General features: G+C 41.3%; 1 protein-coding gene across 1 annotated transcript; it reads right to left on the bottom strand.

The window, feature by feature from the left end:
• Positions 1 to 1,308: 1,308 nt before the first annotated feature.
• LIMA1 (LIM domain and actin binding 1) lies at positions 1,309 to 23,376 on the bottom strand. Its single transcript, XM_084303497.1, has 10 exons — positions 23,255 to 23,376; positions 20,590 to 20,635; positions 18,099 to 18,557; positions 12,687 to 12,795; positions 11,958 to 12,118; positions 9,541 to 9,648; positions 7,514 to 7,571; positions 6,862 to 6,977; positions 3,828 to 3,961; positions 1,309 to 3,431 (listed from the first exon to the last, which is right to left on the bottom strand). Exons 1-10 carry the CDS (start codon positions 23,371 to 23,373, stop codon positions 2,432 to 2,434), a joined length of 2,310 nt encoding a protein of 769 aa, XP_084159623.1. The 5' UTR covers positions 23,374 to 23,376; the 3' UTR covers positions 1,309 to 2,431.
• Positions 23,377 to 23,387: the final 11 nt, after the last annotated feature.

Below are 23,387 nucleotides of genomic sequence, written 5' to 3'. Positions count from 1 at the left end.
GGGCGGGGGTTACCAAGTAATGCAACCCAGCCTCTAGGTCAGCTTTTTAATTAGGTTCTCAAATTCTCCGTGAAGGCGGACAGCATCAGCTTCCTTCCCCATTGCAGCAAATGATCCATCTTTCCTATAATAGCCCTTTTGGCATCCGTCCAGTCGAAAGCAAATTAAATGGCCCATTAAGCACTCAAATGCTATGATAATTAATAGATTCAAGGACAGGCTAGTTCATAATATGTTCACTTTTTTCCAGTGGAACAACTTTATTTAAACATACCAGTAGCACTAATTTCTCCACGAACATGTTTAGCCTGGCTGAGTGAGCAGTAAGCATCCTTATAGCTCAAGGACTCACAGATGCCTCAGATTTAACGAGAATTAGGGATGTATAACAGTAAAGTCTCTGGGAACTGCAGCCAGTGTACCTTTAGTATCACGTAACTGGGGCTGCATTGTAAAATTCAATTGTGTCTCCTAAGAAACAAGTAGTAGGCATATCCAATAAATCTGAGCCCATGACAAATAGCTTCCAGGCATTTGCTTAGTAATTTGAGGAGGCAATCTGATACCAAGTGGATTTCATTAGAAAAAGATAAGGATTTAGAGGTTAAAGAAAGCCATATGTACTTTTACAGCCGCTTTCCTAGTTCTGCAATACCCCTCTATCTGTTCAAATCAAGGCTCAGCTCTCCCTTAAGTACCAGCCAGCAGGTTGTACACCTTGGGATGTGTAGCTACTAACACCTACCTAGGTAGCAGTTAGTTTTTCCCCTCTGCCTCTCATTCCCCATGCCATAAACCACCACACTCTGTCTTATGCTACTGCAGGTCACTTACTGCATTTTTTCCAGATCTTAGCCCCACCTATCCCAACCATAACCACCCCAGGCTTGAGATAAGACAACTGCAAAACAAATAAGCTTCTAGGAAGGAAAAAACAAAACCAATTCTCAATTATCTTCAGCTACCATGCATGAGGAACAGATGAAACCAGAAATGGAAACGTAAAATACCTGCATGCCCTAATTTCTTTTGCCCATCGTGTTTTAATCTCTCTTCCAGTCTTGCATCTGAGAGAGCAGTCTGCCCATCTGACATTCCGCAAAAGAGTGGACCCACAGTGTCACCTAGTGGCACCAGAAGAATCACCGTCTGGTCTCCAGCTTCAAGTAAGAACACCAGTATTTTACCTCTCATTCCCCCAGGTCCTTTTAAAATACTGCTTCTTTGCAAAACGAGCATGAATCCAGTCTTCAGACCTAGTTTTTTATGTAAATGACCAAACTTTATTGAAGTTAGCAGGACTGTTAAGAAAGCAGAATATTTTACACCTCAAATAGAGTTAGAGCTAATTCTCATGAGTACAGTACAAATAAAAGCGAATATAAAAGGACATCCTCCTTCCACCAGATTCCATTATTTGTAAAATAAATGCAGTCAAGTTTAAAAACATACTAAGCTTCAATGCTAGCAATCAGAAAGTTTCACTGTTCATATGGTTTTATTCCAAAGATTTCATAATGCAGCAGAATTTCACAGCCACAATGAAAAGATTTATGGCAGTTTGATACAAGTAAATTTTCAAAATTGTCAAAAGGCCTTAAAAACGTTATCTGCAGTTTTAAATGAATTATGATGAACTCTAAGGAGAAAAAAAATGTCAAAAAACACACTTCAGATGCATATGAAATGCAAAAATAATGCCCTGCAGGCTCCTGCAAAAAATGTTGACTTGCCCTCAGAGAGTCAGCACAGCTTCTGGATCAGCACTAAAATACATTGGTTCCAGCAGTGGGCACACCATTCCAGTTGCACAGAGAAAAATGGACTAGTAGGTCTTGATCATTGGCAGTTTTGAGAAAGAAAGTCACGTTGCACTCAGTTTAAAATGCTTTAGCTGATGGATTCCAAGCAAAACCAAATGCTTTTATTATCATAAAAAACCAGCTGTGCCCTTTACACGTATTAAAGTGCATTTAGTTACCAGTTTTAAAGCAGGTCACAAAGTCCCTTTGAAATTGGTCCCTAAGCACTGCAGTCGCATTTGTAGTGGTACAAGTAGTGTATTACACAAAGCCTGCTCCACACCACCGAGAGCGCAGGGGCATTCTCTAAGTCGTCAGCGAAACAGGTACCAGAGTTCAAAAAGCATAAGACAACAGGAGTACAGAAGAGCTCTGTTCCCACCCTGTGGACAGCCACTACCTGTTGATGCCATCCCACAGCCACAGATTCTCATTTCCATGCCCCTAAGTGTCCCCTTTGCAGGCTCCCACAGTACTTTTCTGGTTGAGATCATTTGTACATCTGATTCCCTTAATGTCGATGTGCAGTATAGCATCACTTGCATGGAGGGCAGCTGTTTGTTAAAGCTAAAAACACCAATTTAAAAAGGCCCAGCACCTTGCAGCGAGTTTTAGAGTAAAAGGCCAATTTATTCTTCATCATCATCATCTTCATAGTAACGGTTCCTTTTGATCTGTTCTTCCACAGAGAGGTCTTCCATATCTTCACCCTCCCAGAAACCAACGTCTTGGGATTTGCGATTCTGGTTCGGAGATGATTCCTTAGCAGTCAAGACACTGGAAAAGCTGGAATGTTTAGGAGAATTGGGTTCAAGGAATTCTTCATTTGGGGTTTGCTTCTCTTCCATACCGTGTTCTTCCTCATCTGTCTCTTCATTCGCCTGGCCATTTTCCACAAAGTTATGCTCTGCTGTTTTGGTAGCAGGCAATTCCCGCTCTTCCTCTGTATTTTTCTCTTCAGCATTCTGGATGTTTCTATTCTCCACCTTCTTTTCCTTTTGCTTTTTGTCCACCACCTCTCTCTCTAGTTCCTCACCTCTTTTCAACGTGTCTCTCTCTGCCTTAGGAGAAGCTGCATTGTCTGTTTTATGGCCTTTAACAGATACTGTTCTAAACGAGGCTGCTACTGTAAAGGGACGACTTCTCTCCTTCAGTGAGGAAGATCTTCTCAACTTCTTGAGATCCAGATCCACATCCTCCAGCACATCTGGCTTGGAAATCTCTTCTTCTGGGGGCCATTTGGGTTTGAATACTTTGATGCCCTCCTCCAGGGCACTTCCTTGAACACTTTGGTCAGATGGAGGCGGCCAGGCAATCCTGAGCTTTTTTGTTTCTGCTGGTCTCTCTTCTCTTTCAGGCAAAGCTGAGGCTTTGGCTTCCATACTTGCTGCCAGAACTCCTACTTTTGCAATCGGGGCATCCTCTACTCCTGGGTTTTGAGAACTGTCTGTTGCATTTATGCCATGGAGAGTTTTCTCCGGGGATTCTTCACATTCAGTTTTGCTTGCCCATAATTCCTTGTGCTGTTTGTGTCCAAAGCCTTCATCATAATTGCCTTTGGCTTTGAAGAGCTGATTGAAGTGAGGCTTGCAGTAAATATTCCCACGCAGAGAAGCATACGTCCCAAGACTGTTCAGAAAGACACAAAGTCAAATGTTAGCGTTCAGCCACTGTGGTGGGTGTAGATTTCATTTATGCTGCTGAACAGATCCAATTTCTTCCAATGTGTTCAGGAAAGACAATCTTACAGCTTTCAGAGGTTGGTACAACCCTTTTTTTTCAAGTATCAGTAGCTGGACATCATACCTTTCCCCCAACAAGTGACATTATGAGTTAAAAAAAAATAGACTGCATCAAGTGCAGAGGCCCCTGGCAGAACCAGGACTGTATTACCACTCATAAGCTCCCGTTCAATTCACTGTAGTTGCCTTCACCTCAGCTAAGCCTGAACAACAACTTACTCAGCTTCTGAGAAGAGGAAAGCCCCGCTTCCTAGAAGGCAGCCAAGCAGAGCAGTGTGTTTACCTGAGTTTACTGTTGCAATAGGAACAGCGGAAACAGCTGATGTGGAACACCTGCTGGTTGGCAAAGAGCCTTTCCATGGGGTACACGGTCTTCTGACACCCAACGCAGGTTTCCTTCGCTGGCAATTGGAACTTCTACGGGAAGAAGAGAAAGCTCGTTAGCTGGAAAATTAATCGACTGCTAGACTTGGCTCGGGTTCATGCGCAGCTTCCAGCGGGCTCAGAAAAACTGCAGCATTTCTGCAGCTCAATGCTAATTCTGGTAGAGTGGGTTCTGGGGGGCAACGCGTGAGTCAGGTATGGCAAGCCCACAGGGGTCGGTGTGGTTTGACAGCCAAGATTTTGCCCCGTTGCAAGCTGAGCAGTGGCTGAGAAGGAACAATAAAAATACTAGAACTCAGTTATAACTTTAAGCCAGTTCCCAGAAATCTGCCTGATCTATTTCTCCAACCTCATTTTTTTTTTTTCTTTATAGGAAAATGATGAAGAAATATTAGGCTAGATTATGGTCATTATAAGATTTACCAAAATTAGGAAAGTTGTCATAAAAAAAGATCTGAAATGACTTCAAAAATAAATAGCTAGATGGTGGAGAAAGAAAAGGAGTGGAACAGGCTGCTCTCAGCAGTTTGAAATCCATTTTTGCTAAATGCTCCCTTCTTTTAGTGACAAGAAAATAGTCTGCACAGATGCAGACAGCAGGAAACGCTTCTGACTTCATTTGTAAGTAATTCCAGTTCTATAGCAAAGAAACCATACTCGGGTTTCAGCACAAACAGCCCTCAAACTCACCCAAGACTTAAAGTTGAGCAGGGCTTTGAGGTTAAACAGCTAAAAATGTTTATGTACTCACTAAGAGAATTTCCTGAGAATTTAGTGCAAGGGTAAACTTAAACGCTAAGGAGTCAAGTGTCGCTGCTGGGCTGTATGGGAACGGTTTCAGACTTTGTGTTCTGAAAGCATCAAGAAAACAAGTATGTTGTTCGTGAAAAAGGTCACTTGATGCCACGCACTTCTCGGAAACTATTATGGTTGGCCAGCAGGGAAGATACCTTAAAAAAAAAAAAATCAATTTGCAGATGAAAAATTGGCATTCTCAGGCTGCCCCTTGATTTTACTATTTTAGCATCAGGGTAAAAATGCTCCATATCCATGGGTTTGCATAGACACTCTGATATCATAGCTTGCCTTTTCCAAAGAATTACCTGCTACAAACTTAGTAAAAACCTTTGAGGAAAATATGGCTAAGGAGAAAAAACAGGAAGGTGACAGGAAAACATCATTACAGCAATTTATTTATACCAGACAAGAAACAATGGTTAGGCAATGAAAGTTACAATATGCAAGGGACAGATTGCTGAAGACAGAGCCAGCTGAAGTCAGTTTGTCACAGCCATAAAATTTGCTGCCAATTTAATCCCAGTTCAACAGCTATGTAGATTTTTTAAGGCACTGCTTTAAGTAACAGTAGACTAAATTTCTAATTATGACGGCAGCTTGACCAAAAAGAATTCAGAGCTCCTTTTGAAAAGAGCCACAATCTCTAGGTGCCGCCAAAACTGCATACGAACTCCAAATTTTGAGTTGCTAAATGGAATCTCAAAAAATGAGAGCATTTACCAATTCAAGCAAAAAATCTGGTCATCCACATTTGCCACAGGAAGCAAGGCAGCAACAATTTGCTTGCCCATCAAAAAGACTCTCCCCAGTAGCTCAGTTTTGCTTGCAACATTACATTACAGCGCCGGCATGTGCTTCTGCAATGCACGTCCCCATCTAGGAAGAGGAACTTACTTGTGTATCAATGAGCCCTGTGCCAGATGAGAGGTGTTTTGGGGTGTGAAGAGAAAGAAATTCCTTTCCAGGCATACTACAAATAGGAGCTACAGGAGGAAGGTGAGGTCCAGTAAATATAAAAAACTTGAGAGAAAGCTGAGAGTTGAGCTCACATTAGGAGGGAAGCAGAAGGCAGGAGTAGAGATTAGGAACCAAGAACAGGAAACAGAAGCTGGAAGAGACAAATAGGAACCTGACATGAATAAACAGCATCTGGGTTTCTATCTGAGCAGTGCAGCATCAAAAGCAGTAACAAGGTAGAGAACTAAACCGGTTATACTAATAGAAAGAGATTGCAGAGGACCGAAACACGTAGCTTGCACACATCTTGGGTGCTTTAACAGAACGAGATTATAAAACCATCACAGACAGCAGACTGATTTTGCATACTGGCATTTACACTCCAGAACACTAGGAACCCACATCTCAGTGGGCTCAGTGAGGTCAGCGTTGTTCCTCCCTAAGATGGGGAAAACAACAAAAGCCCAGTTGTTTCCTCAAGAGCGAGCCAGGAAGTCTGTGGCAGCCCAGGGAACAGGCATCCTACCTCCAGACAGCGCACGTGACAGGCACGTACAGCATGATCAAAATGTTCAGAACTGCAGTTTGGGTGGCTCATAAGATTAGCAAATTCCTATCAAAGAAGTTCTCCATCTGCCTTATAGCCCTTGCTAATGGAAATTTTACATTAAAGACTTGTTGTTAGGAATGCCAGACTTGATCTTTGGAGGGTCACTCACCCTTTATAATAAGTTCCTAGCAATTGCAGTTGCTTGGGGAACAGCTGGAAAAGGAGGGTACAGGGCCAGGTCCCAACCTTCTGAAGGCTCTGGGGTTCAGGATCAAGACCTGAAGGCTGCTCTGTAGGAGCTCTGACTTTACAGACAAACCCCGACAGGATCTGCACCCTGATTTCCCTGCTCAACCCCCTTTCCCCACACTGAAGTGAAAGCGGTGGCCACACCACTTCAGCAGCAGCAAGGGAGCTCCCAGCAAGCAACTCCAACATCACCTCTGAAGAAGAACTGACAGCTTGGAGGTGCTTCTCCAACCAGAACTCAAGTTCCCTCATGAACAGCCAGATCAGATAGCGACAGTTACTGCCAGACCCTTTGTTGCATTAAGGCTTTGTAGTATTCAATAGAGAAGAAAGTTGGTTTTAACCATTGCCAATGTTGCAGAATAAATAGCTCCTTTACCTTCACTGTTTTTGGCAGAGATGCATCTGCCTGGCCAAGTGATTTGGAACCAGAGTTTTGCTGTTTTGTGCCAACAGGTTTCTGAACTTCTGTCTCGCTCTCCAGGTTTTGTCCAACTAAGGGAGCAGAGCAGGAAGAAAAGATAATTACGATACTGATAAAACCAAACAGCAAGCCTACCAACTAAGAGCTGAAACATTCATTTGCTGTTAAACCATTAGATCTAGATCAAACAAATTTAAAAACAATCAATCTATTCCTCCCACGTACCAGAAAACCTAAGTTGATAAATAAAGAAAACTAAAATATGGACAACATCTAACTCCAACGAAGTACTCTTCATTTCTGCAGAGTGCTCGTGCGTGGGCTTGAATTCAGGTGTAAAGCTAATGCAGGATAAGAACATGCTCGAGTACTTTAATAAACAGGAACTTGTCTACCTCCGGTCAACATCAAAGATATTAATGCAGGATGATCACCAAATAAGTATACCCAGCACAGGACACACTTTCAGTATGATACAGGCTTTTATAGGATTAAATTCATCATCTGAAGGAGTGATCTCAAGTATCCTACACACTACTGGGCAGAGTTGGTGCTTTTCCTCATCCACACACTCTACTCTTGGTGAGGTGGGAAGACGAGTGCTTACCATTGCCATCCTCGGAAAGGCTGGAGTGGAAAGACGAGCTGTTTTCACCTAGGGAAACCTGCAAGAGAATATTAGGCAATGAATACTGCGACCTTCAGAAGGCTGAATAACAACATCCCAAATAATACGCAGACAATTTGACAGTATAAGCACCAGGACAGGAAGAGACTGGCCACACTAAGGTGCACATGAAGCTATTTTTGGTTTGTGAGGCACACGACAGCAGCCAGTTGACTGCCAGTGATGTTCTGTCGTGGCTACAAGGCAGCCACCCTCACACACTTACAGCTGCTGCAACATGCGGATCACCTGCTGTAGTATTCACACAAACATTGGGGTTTTGTTTCCCCAAGCACCTGCAGCTTGTACATCTTTCTCTGTTAGTTATTAAAAAACCCTGTTGATTTTGTTGAGGTACCTCCTCGGTTTTCTTACTGAGAAATCCCTTGACATCAAGCAAGACGCATTTAGTGCAAATCAAGCTTTTTATAAAGCTCTTGATGTAGACTGGTTAAACCTGGCACTATTGCTATGAAATCAAATAGTTATAAGTAGCTGAGAAACTGAAACACTAACAAGATTAAATGCAGATCATCATTAATTCACTTTAATGATTGAACAGTCCATTGCAAGCAACTGATGTTTGCAAATTAATGAGTTAACAGATGAAGCAAGTTAAATTAACACATATAATGTATAAATTAACATAAGTTCTACTGAACAAATCACTACCACTAGAATAGTGAGAAGTGCATCGGTGCTTTCTGTGCCTGAGTCACACATGTCTGGTTACTAAATCTTTCATGAATTCAGTATAAAAATGATAGAGGTTAGCAAGTTTCTTTTGCTCCCTTTTCACCAGAGGATTCCTGCCTCTGATGTTTATTAATAGGAGTTTTAATTAGACTTCCCAACTTGATGATGTCATTTCAAAGGAACAATCCTCCCTCTCAAACAATGTTCTGTTCAGGCTCTTTATCGCACCTGGAATCCTCAACAAGCAACTTCGCAATTACTGCTGAATACAAGAGATTTTATTCAAATCTCCCATTCAACAGCAGGGAAGTATTCGGATTTCACAAGTGCTCTTTTTAATTAACTCACCTTTTAGCAAAAGCAGTCTGGACCAGCTAAACATGAAGCTGCTCAGCTGTCAGCGAGGAACAGCTGAAAGCAACAGTTTGGCCCCCTGCCCAAGGAAGGCTGGAAAGCTCTAAAAGCCCTCCTGGCATTAGGCTGCCACGTGTTCAGCATGGCTTGAATACACAGTACCCCAATTATTATTCAGCTACTTTTATCCTGTCTGCTACCCCCAGTTTAGTATACAAATGCTTGAGCATGCTTTATTATCTCTGTATTCACGGAGTAATTTAGCCTCTATTTGCAGCTGAAGCTCAAAAACAGGGGCAAGCCCAAACTGTCATTCACAGCTACCTTAAGCAAAATTTAGCCACTAAATGCAGAAGAAGTGGTGAAAAGTCCCCTTACGTGTGTCACAGAAAGCTTTTCATACTTTCATTTCTTGAAAAAAAACAACCAAATACGTAGTTGTGAATCGTTATTTTATGGTTGGCAACATGACAAAAAAATTTTGGTGACTTCACTGTAATCAAATGTTAAGGGCAGAGTCAAAATAGAGGAACTGAACACAAAAACAAAGGTTTCAGCTCTAGTCAGCAACTCAAGCCCCTAAAAAAGAATACGTAAGCATGATATTCAAGGATTCTGCCACACTACAGACACATCATCATTGAGAAGACAGGGGAACTCTCCAAGAACACTGGTAAGATTCATCTCGAGATATTCTCTAGAACGGCTTAAAAAGTCTTTCACTGAGACCTGCTATCTTATAATTCATATGATATAATCTAAACAAAAACAAAAAAGGAATTTTGCAGTGTGTAAATAGTACCTGCTGCTCAGGTTCAATTTCTAAACGGCATGGGGAACAAGTATTTCAGACGACCCTCTTCAACTTGTTCCACTTACAGTGGAGTCCTTGACCTCCACCAGCATGAGCATCTTACCTTCTCCCCATCCTGATAGGAAATGGTGTCCTCAAAACTTGGTGGCATATTCTCCTTCTGCTCAGATTTGTAATTCTTGAGTTCACTTTCACTGGCTTGAATCTCATTCTATAGAATAAAGCACTTGAAAGTTGACAGGTTCTTTTCTCCTAGGAAAGCACTTCCTATTTTTCTTCCTTTTTTTTTTTTTTTTTTTTTTGGAAAACTGTTTTCCAAGCATATACATTGATAACTAAAGGAAGGAAACATAAAAATCTATACACACTTGCTAAGTGATGCATTTTAATGAGGAAGAAAGATGGGGCTGTAGAATTTTACTCTAGTCTATGAAGGTAATGGCAGCCCTTTTCCTTGCTTCCAGATTTCCATTTGAAATCAGCTCTTTTGTTTTCCCCTGCTCACTCCACATTTTCCCTTCCTAGATATGTTAATTTTTCACTTGAAGTGATAAATATTTCAAGACAAGCATCATCTAAAGCACCATGTAATTAATATAATTCAACATAAAAGCAAATACTACCCTTGTTTCTGTGCTAGTCAAAAAAAAATACTGTTATTTACCAAGATCTCTGTACTTTACGAACTGTCTTAAGATCTACACAAAAGAATCTTTCAGACTTTAAAAAACAAATCCAGTGAAGTCTTGTATTTCATTGCCACAGGATTCAAGATAATTGGAGAAAGACTCATGCCATTCACAAGGCATTTTCTCTGTAACACGGAAGAGAAATAGCCAAATGCCAGCACCAGCAGCTTACTGGATTCTGTAAACCAATCGTATCTGATAGGTATGTAATTAAGTGTTGCTGTTTTAATACATAGATCTCTAAATATGTTTTTCCTCACCTCTGTCTCCCTTCTGTATCGCTTCCAATGTTATAGAAATAAATTGCTTCTCACCCTCACTCTAACCAACTGCAAAAACACCTACCAGCTTTATTCCAGACCTAATTAGTCCACAATACCCTCAAAACAGTTGCTCCCAAGACAGATTATGTCCTTCCTTTGCAGCACATTTTCAGAGAAGGGAAATACAAATAGCACACTACCATATCAAAGACCCATCGTTTCCTTGGCAGCACAGAAAGAAAACATCCAAGAGTTATGGTTTACTGGAAGTACTGCAAACAGCCTCGTCAGCATCTTACCTGCTGCCCTAATTGATGGGGCAAGCCAAAAATCAAGAGATTCTGCCAAATGGGATCTAAGAGCATGACACTGGACTGACTCTCAAACTGATAGCACTGGAAATTTGCAAATTATGGTCTCAAGAAACATCTATGGTAAATCTCTCGACATTAGGACATAATTTAGTGGATCAGCTACCACTCCAAGCCACAAACTGGAAAAGATGATCTAGCAAACTGAATGCAGGTGAGAAACAGGACTTGGAAATCAGCAATTTGCAGTTAATGACATTTGTTGCACTGGATGTAATTACTTTCTACTCCTTCCATGAAGTTTACTTGACTTTCCTCCCAAGGGCTGAAGAATTAAGCCCATGCTGCACATGAAATTCAAAAATCATTTCAGCTGGGTAGAGATTTTAGCATCATTATAAAGACATGTGGGAAGCACGCATTCTTCTAAACCCTAGGAACAACATTTTTGGCTTTTACTTCCAGTGCAAGTTTCATAACTTTAAAGGGTCTCTCCCATTAAAATTTATTAGGATGGTTAACAAAAGGCATGCTTAAACAGTAAAAGTTCCCATCATTAAGCAAAAGCATAAGACAGTTCCAGCAAATGTAGTTAAGCTCATTTTATCTTCTTTTATTAAAAGCTTAGATTCTTGCAGTCTCTTCAGCTGCAGCAGTTTACTATGATTCAATTAATTGCTCACTTCCTGTTCAAATATCTGCACAACTGACATACGTTAACTCACTGCAAGGCCAGCTGGAATGAAATAATGGGTGAGAAGACCTGAAGGAAGGTGAAAACAAAGGGGAGAAAAACTGCCTGGTGAACTCAAGGCTGCAGGCCAAGAAATCTGGGTTCTGTGCACTGCAGGACACTGGAAGTTGCTCCTGCTGCTGTGCCTCAGTTTTCCCTAGCTTACAGCTAATGCACATTAGATTTCTTTTTAATTCAAAAAAGAAAAAAAAAAAAGAAAAAAACACAGAGATACAGACAGGCAGAAAGAAAAAGTTCAGCTACGTTTCAGAAGCACCTCAGTCAGGGTACCAGCAATTAATTCCCTTGAAAACTTTCATGATCATTGCAGCAAGATGCAAGTACTTATTTCTCCCTGCAGTCTGTAGAGGGTCTTCATCAGAAATGAATCCTACAAGCACAGAGGTCTTTTCAAAACAAGATGGCATTATCTTCAAATGGCCTGGTTGCCCTAAGATCTTCTCTCCAGCCTAAGGCTGGGGCAAAAACTCACTTCTGCACAAGCCAAAGCTCAACAGACTTACCGTGGTAGCAAGGCCTGTGGAACTGCCCTGCTTGGACACAGCTGCCTGATATTTTGCCAGCCTATCCTTTATCGAAGTTTCTGATAAGCGGGGCATCTCCAGGCTTTTCTTGGGCTCTGCCCTATCTGGGCTGAGTGCAGGACTAGTATCTACAAGATGCCCTGGAAAAGAATTACATGAATAAAGAGTAACTTTCGTGAACACCAACAGACTTGTGTGCAGAAACATTTACTAATCCATCCCTTCACTAGTACTAAGACCACAGAAATTCCAGGTCTCAAGAACATAGAAATGCTTCAAATTCTCATAATTTATGTCATAATTAATCTCATAATTTATCCAGCTGGTTTCAGAAACAATACATCCACGTGTCCAACCCTGAAGATTGTTTTAGGGTTACTGTCAAATGACAGCAGCAGCTACTTGGTTTCTAAAATAGATTGACTATTAAAAAGTAGTCATAGGATTATCCTAGAATCAAAATGCAGGAAAAAAATGGGTTCCATTCCTGAACTTGCTAGTTATCCCATGCCTTGGTTTCCTGTGCTTAAGGAGTTAAGGGTTTAACATTCACAGCAAGACTCAGTTCATTAAACGTGATGATCGTGTGGACCTTACAGATGGAAGATGGCTGCCCTTCTATTTCTGAAAGGCAAAAATTATTTCCATTGTATTGTATAAAGTAAGTTTTAACTTTATAAACTAAAAAAACGATCGGGTATTACTGACCTGATGTACTGTGGCTCCTCTCTCCTTGGCCAACATCAAGGTCTTCCGAAGAGAAGCTGTTTTCAGAAATCCTCCTACTGACTGCTGTCTTCCTCTGGTCTCTAGGGACCTGGTAGAGACAAAACCCACCTATCAGCTGCCTGGACAAACAAAGATTGTTGCACTTAATCCTTTAAGATGCACAGGTGTCACTAGCAAATCTGCTTTGCTAGAATAAACAACTCTAGCAGGTGACATCTTATTTAACCAATATAAAGTTTGATCACAGAATACATGACCCTCCGTCACCTGGAAAAATATTTTGTGCAGAGGTTTGTAGGTGCCCTTTGACAAGCTATATTTGTTGAAAAATCAGAACCACACACCAGATTTTTAGGCATTTATGGCTGCAAGTACAAAACTTCAGTCTAGATTTTTGCAGCTCATACAATTTCTTTTGAAGTTAATGTTCAGGGTAATTTTATGAAGTTTTTAAATCAGAAACAAGTATGAAAGGAGTATGCTATCAAAAATTTGTATGGATTTTCAGGAACAAGAAGGAGAATAAATACTATTGCAATGAAAGTTATCTAGATCTACTTGTTTTGATTTAGGTAGCTCCTGCATTTGGTACCAAATAATTCCCTAATTAGGTCTGATAAGGCTTAAGTAGCAGAGTGCTAGAGACAAATATTCTCAGATATCCAGGATAATCACTACTTGCAAGGCTGGACAGTTTTGTAGCTACCACAGAAGTGCTCTGACTGGCTCAATCAGATTTAATGCATGTGTGTTGAGACCGACTCCCCAAAATCTAGTGCTCAATACAAGAAATTGTGAAAAAGCAGCTTTGCCAAATGCTCACGAAATGCAGATTTTAATTGGACTTCACCAAGATATTTTGACTTGCAGCTATTGAAGACATCCTACTAAATACTTCAGGTGATAGATCTTTGTTCTCTCCCTCCCTCAGAAGAGTTAAATCACGGAGCCAGTTGGAAATTACAATTGAGGCTAATGCAAGGAAAAAGGCAGGTTTGGCAAGATGCTCCAACCACACATCCCCGCCTCCCCACCCCCTTCCAACAAGTTTCTTATTTGCTGGTCACCAAACTGAAGGAAATTCCAAAGTTTTATTTTAACAGAACCGCACTGTAAGATAATCACTGTGAAAAATCAGGCTGCTTTGGCATACAAAACAGCAACTTTACCAGGAAAGGAAAATGCAGCTGGAAAGCCTCTCTTTCCATTAGCATGGGAAATATTTTTTATTTCTGTGGTTTAAGACTTCGGTAACTTTTCTTACTGGAAAAGAGCTTAGCTATGACAAGTCTTTTCCTTCCATTGAGTGTGTTGATAGGTTCAGTTTGGGAGTGTCTGCACACTTGTAAGAACTTGCAGATTCCTCATTCTGTGCAAACTACCCTTAGATGATTCTTATTAAGCTGATGTCCGCTTTCATGTCACCTCAAGCCTGAAGTTCTTACAGCTCAGAAATTTGTCATTAAAGGGTCTGGCTTTTGACTAGTATATGGGAAAGGTCATTATTGGCAGAATATATCTGAAGACAACATCCTGTGAGGACACAGAAAATAAAATGTTTCTTAGCCTGTTTGAAACCCCAAACTACTTTATCACTGCCCTACTGAATTCAGAGAAGCTGGGTTTCTTTTTTTTAATCTTTTTTTTAACATGGCACCACATACAGTTTGTTGCACACAGCAAGACCGACAAATCTACAAAAGGAACAAAAAAAGCTTGCAGTACAGACACATGAGAAGTTTAACTGGTCAGCAGCATGCATAAGGAAGAATTCACGACCAGGGAACAAAGGTCAAGAAATTTAGATTCCGTGTCTGGCATTCCAAGACTCCAGAAACTCTCAGCATCTTTCTGGAGAAAAAAGGCAGCTAGAAATCCAGACTGGAAACTTGTTCGAGTTGTCCCCTCTCATTCTCCTTTCTTTCAGAATCTCATTTCAATTTATTTTCATTGTGGTTTGCCTTCAGTAACATGCAGAACTGCCCTCATGTTGAGAGGGCAAAGGAAGCGCTATTATTACTGAAATTAATTATTAAACAAATTAAACTTCTACATGAGAGGTGGCAAAGGGCCAGCAAGCTGCCAAACAATTCTGACAAGGATTCATCAGCCTGTTGCCACCAGCAGAAGTTCTGGATCAGCTGTTAGCATCTCATCTAGGCACATAAAAACAACTTCTTCCAAGCAATAAAAATTCAGATTTTACCAGCACTTAAGGATTCCTCAGAAAGAGCCTTGTCTGTGACCGTATTACCTTCATCTAACTTGAAGGCTGCATGAGTTCTGACTCGAAAATGAGCAGCTTTCCCCCCATTTTATCACCATGCTAGTGCAGCAGGAAGTGTTCAATTATCAGAGGCAGCCATCTCACGACCAGCTAGGCAGACTGAGTTACTGTCAGCTGAATCACCTCCAGTCCTGCCTGCTCCTCTCCTGGCCCCTCCGATACCTAGGGGTGTTACAGCATCCCCTAAAGAACTTTCCTGGAGACGAGCTGAATAACACAGTTTGCCTGTTTTGAGATTAAAAACCCCAAACACCAATATACAAAAGCTTTAGATACGGTTCAGAGATATTTCTGTAAAAAACTTAGTACTAAAACCTGCAAATAGCAAGCCACAGCTGTGTAGATTTTATATCAACAGTCTTATATTGTGGAAGAAAAAAAAAAAAAAAAAGCAGAGTACTAGAAAAAAATATTTACCAAAGATGAGGGACTTTCTCCATTAGCACCAATAGACTGACCACAAGTAATTAGGACGATTAGGGTTCACGGGAGGTAACACCTTTAGCCTGAAGGAATCCCCAACTCCCCAGCCTTACGCTTATGGCACTCAGTTCTCTTCTCAGTCCTGGCTGAGCCACTATTCCAGTGCCACAGCTTCTGCTACTTGCAAAATGAAATAAAATATTCCTCGTGTCTGGAAAGCCCCAAGGTTCTAAGACAAAAGAGGCGAGTGCAGAGGTACCACAAACAGAGTTAACAGCATTTCGCCTAGGGCACGAGGAGTTGTTGGGCAAAAGACCAAATAAAAGTTACACCTATTTCATTATAAATAACTGTGTCAAATGTGACCCTGCACACCGGGCTAGATCCACAAGACACAGTAAGTTTTTGCCTTAAAGGAAAAAGCACAAAGCAACTCAGAACAAGCAGATCTACAATATTGCTTTAAAAAGTTGTCTCTTTCTTCTCTTCTGAGTACCCTTGTGTATGTTTTTGCTGTCGCTTACTGGAAGAATTCTTTGAAATTGATAAAAGATTTCATGTTCAGCCTTTGCTTAGTGCTGAACCAATCTAGACTGATATTCCTGCTTCTGGTTCAGACTATTGTCTCAAGAAGCATTTTTATTGCATCTTCATGGAAGAAAAATATCTGGCTTCTATTTAAATTGCAGAAGATGGAGCAAGATCTGAACAAACAGATGAAGAAACTAAGAGGGAACTAAGAGGGTTTTGCTTATAGTTCCAAACATCAGAATAGGTTTGTTTAGAGTGTGAGATGGGGTCAGGAAATCCAGGCTCTAATCTGGATTCTTGCCATGGACTTACCCAGCAACCAGGCAAGTTATTTTATCTTTACTGCCATGACGTTACAGCAGTGCTGCTGCTTAGCTTATACAGATGTTTTGTCAGGAAAGCTCTGGCAGTGCTTATTCCACAAGGCTGAAGTAAATACTAAGGAGAATTACCGTCCCTCAGGTGAAGCATTGCTTCCACTTAAATCAGGGGTTTATCATCAGATAGAGTTCAGGAAAAGCATAAATGGAAGATGCAATTGCAAAGCTTGCAGTTAAACTTGTACCACGTTGCTTCCTACCTTCCTGAAGAAGGTCTGTGTTGCCATAGTGCCTAACTATCTTCATTGTACAGGACTACATGATCTCATCCTCAAAGCCTCAGATAAAATCCCACAACCAGAAATCTTACAGTGGGGTGTTCAAATCACAAAGACTTCAGAGTCTAATCACAAAGCTTCAGAGCACTCCATGCCTTTTCCCTTCCAAAATTAAAAACCAACCAGATTAACTTGGAATAGGAACAGAATTTGAACGTAACCTGAATAGTTTCACATTTAGCGCATGATATTTACTGTCTTCAGTTGGTTTTCAACCACATTTGAATGACTAAGCTTCACAGCAATTTCAGTTCCAGATTCAACCAGCTCCAAAACAACTTATTCCCCAGGCTATGATAAAGTTCCTTCAAGTCCAGCTGCAAAATGGTACTTTCCTGCAGAATCCTGGCTGACGAATCCTACAGCAAGAGTTCAGATAAGTGCTATCAAGAGATCACCCTCTTCAGCCCAGCCTTTCGATAGCCATGATGGTATGGGCAGTTCTTACATAAGGACAAAGACTACAAAACCTAAGTTGCAAAATTACTATATACAGACCTAAAATCCACTTTAACACAGAGCTGCTCCTCTGAAGCCCTTAACGGATAGATATTTTTAAAAATTTTGTACAAAATGTATTTGTTTTACTCGGTACTGCAAGAAAACCACCCGCAGTAAAACAAAGCCAGAAGTAAAGGAAAATATGAGAAAACTGGAAAATCCACCAGCATCAAGGCCTCAGGACTATGTTGCAAGTCACTGGCATATGCAACTCATTTTCTAGTTAAGCAATTCTCCCCCGGGACACACAGTCTGCAGTCCACATGCAGGATCAGATTTCATGAGCAGTTGTAGGAAAATGCAAGCCCTGTGCATTTTCAAGTCAAAACTAGTGAAGGCAGGCGCTCATCTGGCTATCTTTGCTTATTTTTTTCCTGGTGAGGGGTTTTTGATAAGAAACATTTGTTAAGATATGAGGATGAGAGAACAGCAAGGAAAAGATGGGAGCGTTTCACAGTACTTTTAGATACCCGCATTTTTATACACCTATATGTGTGACACACATCCAGACACGTATAAAGCTCCTAACTCTGGCAAGTATTTCCATCTCAGCTGCCCGAGACTGCTGAGCTCATTTCAAACAGTTACTTTCTCTTTTCTATGTAACTATTTATGTTTTGCACAATTTGTTTACATAATTCACCTTAATCCTCAGGAGATAAACACTCCCTGGTTGTTTAAAAGAGGAAAAGCAGTAAATTCCATACTTAATTTTCCCCATCTTAAACTGCAAACCTCTACCAAAAGCAAATCCATCTTACATCTGCAATAAGCACTCACAAATACTGACAAATCCAAGCTCTCTACACGTATTTGTTTAGCTCAAATAAGTTAGTAACAGCAGCTACACGATGTTTCACCTAAAACAATGAATACAATTACTCGCAGAGTCAATAATAGCTCCGAGCCACTCCCTCCAGGGACTTTTCCTGGTGCCCAGGAGGCAGCAAAGTTTTAGTTTCTCTTAAGATTTGAAAGGACAGATCCTTACCTTGGTCTGAGCCGCTTCACCTTTTTCAAACATCATCTTCAGCTTGTTCAGCGGGACGCTGTACTTCTCTATCTTCCCCGAGGAGTCCGTGTTTTCACTAGCTTCAGGCTTTTCCGCTTCTCTGGGCTCTCTCAGACAGTTTTCCATTTTACCACTCTCCACTGAGTGGCTTTTAGACTTTTTGCTGTCAACAGCGGGACCCGGCAGCTGGCCAGCGGTGCCAGAAGAGGCCTGGGCGTGAGATGCGGTGCCGGCTGCTGGGCTTTGCTCCGGGTCTGAGCAAGAGGCAGAGCTGTTCCCGACTCCAACCTCAGAGCTTGCGACCTTGTGCCCAACCTCAGCACAGCTGCTTCGGAGCGTTTCCTTCCGAGACTCCGTTCCCAGCACTGGATTCTCCCACTTCTTCTTTAGCACGCTCAGATTCCCCCTTTTAAAATGAGGGGGAAGATTTTCTGCGCTCTGCAAAGAACAAGAAGTTAATTCCAGTTATATGCCTGATGAAGCACTAAAACACTTCCTTTCTATGCGAAAGGAAGTTAAAGGCTCAGCACTGAGCTCCGCTCTCGGCTTTTTCAGACAGCTGTGAATAGTTACAACTGTGCCACATGGAGAAAGCATCCAGGATAGGAAAGGAAGGAGGGGGGAGAAAAGTCAGGAGCTAAAGCAGGAAGTGAGCAAACAGGATGGCCTTATAAGGAAAAAGGGAGTCAAGGTCTAATGAGTTAAATGCCACAAAAGGCTTCAATCCACACATGGAGGAAAAGGGACCCAAATCCACGCTGCAAGGGTCTCTAGTCCTGGAACAAGCAAGCAGTGAAAACACAGCCACATGAGGCATGGGTGCTGTGCCAGGCGTTGCAGTGTCTTCCAGCTGGTTCAGAAGACAATAACTAGGAAGTCATCCAAAAACCTACTGATTAGCTCACAGAAACTACTGCTTCGTAGGTCTTTTGTGTTTCTGCTATCAGCTAACCAAAGCCTTTTACTTACAAGAGATCCCTCTTCAGTATTTTATACCACTCAGTGTAAGGCTTAAGCTAAGTACTGACAAGAAATTGCTCTCTGCTCCCATTCATAAACACCAGGCTGCTTGCTGGAGTTCTTCTATTTCCTTGACACTTCAAAAGCTCTCAGAAAGGACACATCCACACCCCCCCAAGTGCTGCCTTACCATGTGAGTTAGATGGTACTACGTGGAGCAGTAATACTGCTCCCATTCAAATGCTTTCCAGACGAGTTTTACTTACACGTAGTTACCTCTCCCCACAGTAACAGACCAGCCCATGTTTGATTCATTCAAATCCAATACCTGCCAGCATTGCATTTTTGCTGTCTCTCCCTTACGGAGAGTGCTCTGTATCAAACTCATTGCAAGTGGAACAGGTCTGCAAGGCTTACAGGAATTAATCAGGATTAGCGGCTATATTAGGATTTAAGTCTCTCACCCTATTACTCTTCTGGTCACATTTTGAACAGTGCTTTGCAAATTAACTTGAATCCACCTAGGCTTCAAAAAGATCAGCTCGCTTGCTGACTGTATTTAGAAGAAAGTACTAGAGTTGTAAGACAAATGTAACACAACAGACATACTCAAAAGTGTGCAGCAGGTTTCCACCTCTGCACATGAGACATATTGCTACGAAGTCCTGGCATTCTTTATAACACAAGTCATTCTTGCTTGGGACTTGCCTGTCCCTGATCATAAAAGCAACGAAGAAAACTTAAGACTGGAGAGTAACTTTTAGAACACTTATTTTGCCACACTTGTATTCCAAACAGAAGAACGACTCCTCAAGCATTAAAGAGCTCAAAGAAGTGTGCTCTAGCAAAGACTTACCTATATATCCTGTAAACGTTGTTGGTCTTTCCAAAGGAAAATTAAAGGATCTGCTTATAAAAACAGACCTAAGTCTTACTGCCTGGCCTTCCACCAGGGTGACCCCAGAATAGTGAGCTCAATGTAGTTCACGGGGGATGCAAGGATCTAAACAGAGCCAAAAAGGATGGCTTTCCCTCACTCGGGGACATTTTGAACTTTGCAAGTCACTTCCCAGAAGATCCCCTTTAACAGATTCTACAGTTATCAAAGAGATGCATGTTAGATTTCAGAGGCTGGCAGTTTCTTTTAAGCAGGCTTTTAAATTTAGTTAAGAAAGGAAGAGGTACCACATAACTGCCTGCAGCTAAGAACAAAGAGGTTGTGGTTAGAAATGAAGACTGACAGCCAACTCGTTCTGCCTTTTGCTTAAAAGTGAATTGGTGATTCAATATATAGCTTTGGGCAAGTCACTTGATTTTCTTTCCTTTCATTCACACTGGGAAAGGGAAGGGGAATGGGTCAAAGGCAGTCACTGTGTCTAAGCTAAGTTTTCTGTAGGACACATAGCAACAGCTTTGATATTCCCAAAATAAACTATCACAGGAACGTTTCATGTAGGTGATCCATTTTTGATGCAGAGTGTTGCTTATTGCCTAGGAAACAAATACTCACACTTCTTTTTTTCTCAGCAGTGGCTTCTTCAGCTGCTTTCTGATACCTTCGAGAAAGAGAATGGAGAAAAAACAAAACAGTTTTTAACTAGGACACTGAATACTCATGAAGACAGCTGAGATTTCATTTCCACCTAGGATTCTGTGCACTTACCAGACCTATCAAATAAAACCAAAGGCTGGAAAAATAGTAGCAAATAGTATCTGAACAATGCACAGAAATAGCCACATTTTACATTCAGCTCACAATAATAACGTGCGTTGATAATTTTCATTAGCTAAGCACTCTCATTCTCAAATATAGACAATTTACCTTGGAATAGCTGTATTGTTTCTCCCACCCAGCTGTCTGCTGTGCCCCTTTGCAGGAATAACTCAGCTATTTATACAGCAGCTGCTGAACCGTAACAAATTACAGCTTGGCATACGCAGAAAATCTACATAAGTGCCAGTTTATCTTACTATGCTGGGCTGTAAACTGCACCAATTCAGCAGTTGCTTCAGGAGCAGCTGAACTATCCCAGCAGTGGAAACAGCAATCACAGTCCTCTGAAGATAAGCCTCCCTGGATCATGAATCAAAGTCCTTTAAGAAGCTATAGAAAACTCCCAGCAATCTGCACGCTACACGCAGCAATCTGCACTCCACTCCGCAGCTAGGAGCACACAGACCACACCGATCAGCCCAAGGTGACTGCACTTTGCTTTTGCCATGCCCAAATTAATCAGATAAGACAAATTTTGCCATTTTTAACCAGAGCTCTGCCTTTTTGGAGAGAAGAATCATGACTCAACATGTTTCTGTCTTTCTTATCTGTGGAATTCTACTTTTGATAGGACTGTGAATGTGTTACAGGCCATAAACAAGGCACTAATGTTATAACAGTCGTCAGCTTCAGACCTTAAATAATTGCTGGTATCAAACCAAGAACTAATGTATATCAGGGGCTTGGTTCCTTCTAAGATGGAAAAAAAAAATGCTTATGAGTAAATAAGTACCTGTTCTGCAACTCATTTCTCTTAGTGATTTTTTTCCTGTTTTGAAAGGTGTGCTCCCATGTACATTTCTTCTCTTGTTATGCTGGAGAGTGGACAAATTGCACCCTTGCTTATTTCTGCTCAACAAGCTGCATTTACTGTACAGGCTGAGAGCTGCTAAAGGATTGTAGGTGGCTCTCTTTAATCAATACAGATGTATTAACCTATATCTTTTATACTACAGAGCTTCCATAATTTGAATGAGACATGCTGAGAAAGTAAGTTTATGGTGAAAGAGAGATCAATACGGGAAGAATCAACACAGACATGGGGATGAAAGTCCAGTACCACAGCAGAAAACATAAACAAGGATTGAAGAGTTCCAGGCAGCGCTCACGGTAAGGCAGCCCACCACAGAGCACTGCTTAAGTCTCTGCCTGTTGCAACTTTGCATTGCTCTGACCTGGCAAAACTGATTACCTAGACACCATGGGAATTTTAAAAAGTATTTTCACATACAAATATTTAGGTATCAGCAATTTAGAAAGATTATGCTCCTCACTGTTAGTGGCAGAGTTGGCAAAGCCAGTAAAGTAAGTAGGACTGTGTTTTTGCAAGGAACTGACACTGCTTATGTAGAGGGGCTCCACTTGATTAAGGAATAGCAGTTTGGATTACTTCCAGTAAGCCCTTTCCAAAGGATTATCAACATTGAGCAAGATGACCAGGTTCTGTAATCAAGTTTCAATGAGTGAATAAATCACCTTAACAAGCGTGGTCAAAGCAAGCGGCTTCTCCCTAGGACAGAGTACTTGAAGAGTAATAGCTATGTTTGTGTAAAGTCCACATCACAATTATCTTTCCTTTATAGCCTCTATAAAGTTTCTCCCACTCTCAAGATTTAAATAAAACCTTGGTGCCCTTGGTGCACTGTTAATGCAGTAGACTAGCTGACTGGGCTGCCCCTCTCTCATTGAAAATTCAGGCTCTAGTCTAGCTATTTCCTTAAGAAAATGCTTGTTTTTCCCCAAAACACATAGGTTAGTGCCACTCATCTTTCCCAGCTTATAAAATATCACTTAATGATTTGATTGCAATCTATCATCCATCTCTCAGAGAAAAGGGATGGGTAGCATTCCTTTTCTAAACCAGTATTGTGAGACAGCTGGAAGTGACATCTGTGAAGAACATAGCTACTGCTATATTCCCTTAAAGAGCTCTTCCTAGAGGGTTACATCCATCACCAGCAGTTGACAGAACTACAAATTCTAACTGGTCTCCAGTTAACCGATAACACTTTTTAAAGTACCGGCCAGGAAATGCCACGTTAAGAGAAGCCGATCTAGCTCGTGACTAAGCTGTAAAAGCCCATTTCTGATGGAGTAAAAGTCTTATCAGCGATAGCTGCCTGCACTCCAATACTCTGCCCTCAAAACCAAATTGTAACTCGACAGAGAACGCTGTACTTTCTGACAGCAGGTAGAAGAGATTATAATTCTGATTGCTGAAACGATATAACATCAGCAACTAAACAAAGTTTTGCACAGTACATATTAAGCCAGAACTTTAAATGCCTCCAGAGTGACACTATTTTTGAGAAGCAAAGCAACTGTCAGCGAAGCAGTACTGTTAAGGTTCCAGCTGCCAATGCCCCCCACAGATTGTGTTCAGAAGCCTCACAGCACTTACCTGGAGAACCTCTCCAGAAGAGCTGATGACTTATTCCCGTTGACCAGAGAGAGTTCTTTTGCAGTGATTTTCAAAGACTGTGAAGTCCATTGTCTTCTGTTAAATGGGGAAGGCTCCATCTTATCACCATAAA

Source organism: Netta rufina (genome assembly GCF_964035555.1).
Source record: "Netta rufina genome assembly, chromosome: 30".
Taxonomy (NCBI): Eukaryota; Metazoa; Chordata; class Aves; order Anseriformes; family Anatidae; genus Netta; species Netta rufina.
Note: the sequence above shows the minus strand (reverse complement) of the source record. Positions and strands in the feature narration are given on the sequence as shown.

Coding starts and splice junctions, on each gene's coding strand:
- LIMA1 (XM_084303497.1), bottom strand. CDS start 23,373: ATGGAGCCTTCCCCATTTAACAGAAGACAATGGACTTCACAGTCTTTG. Junction 12,119..12,686: donor GAGGAGCCACAGTACATCAG/GTCAGTAATACC, acceptor ATTCTTTTCCAG/GGCATCTTGTAGATACTAGT. Junction 6,978..7,513: donor CCTTTCCGAGGATGGCAATG/GTAAGCACTCGT, acceptor CTGCTCCCTTAG/TTGGACAAAACCTGGAGAGC.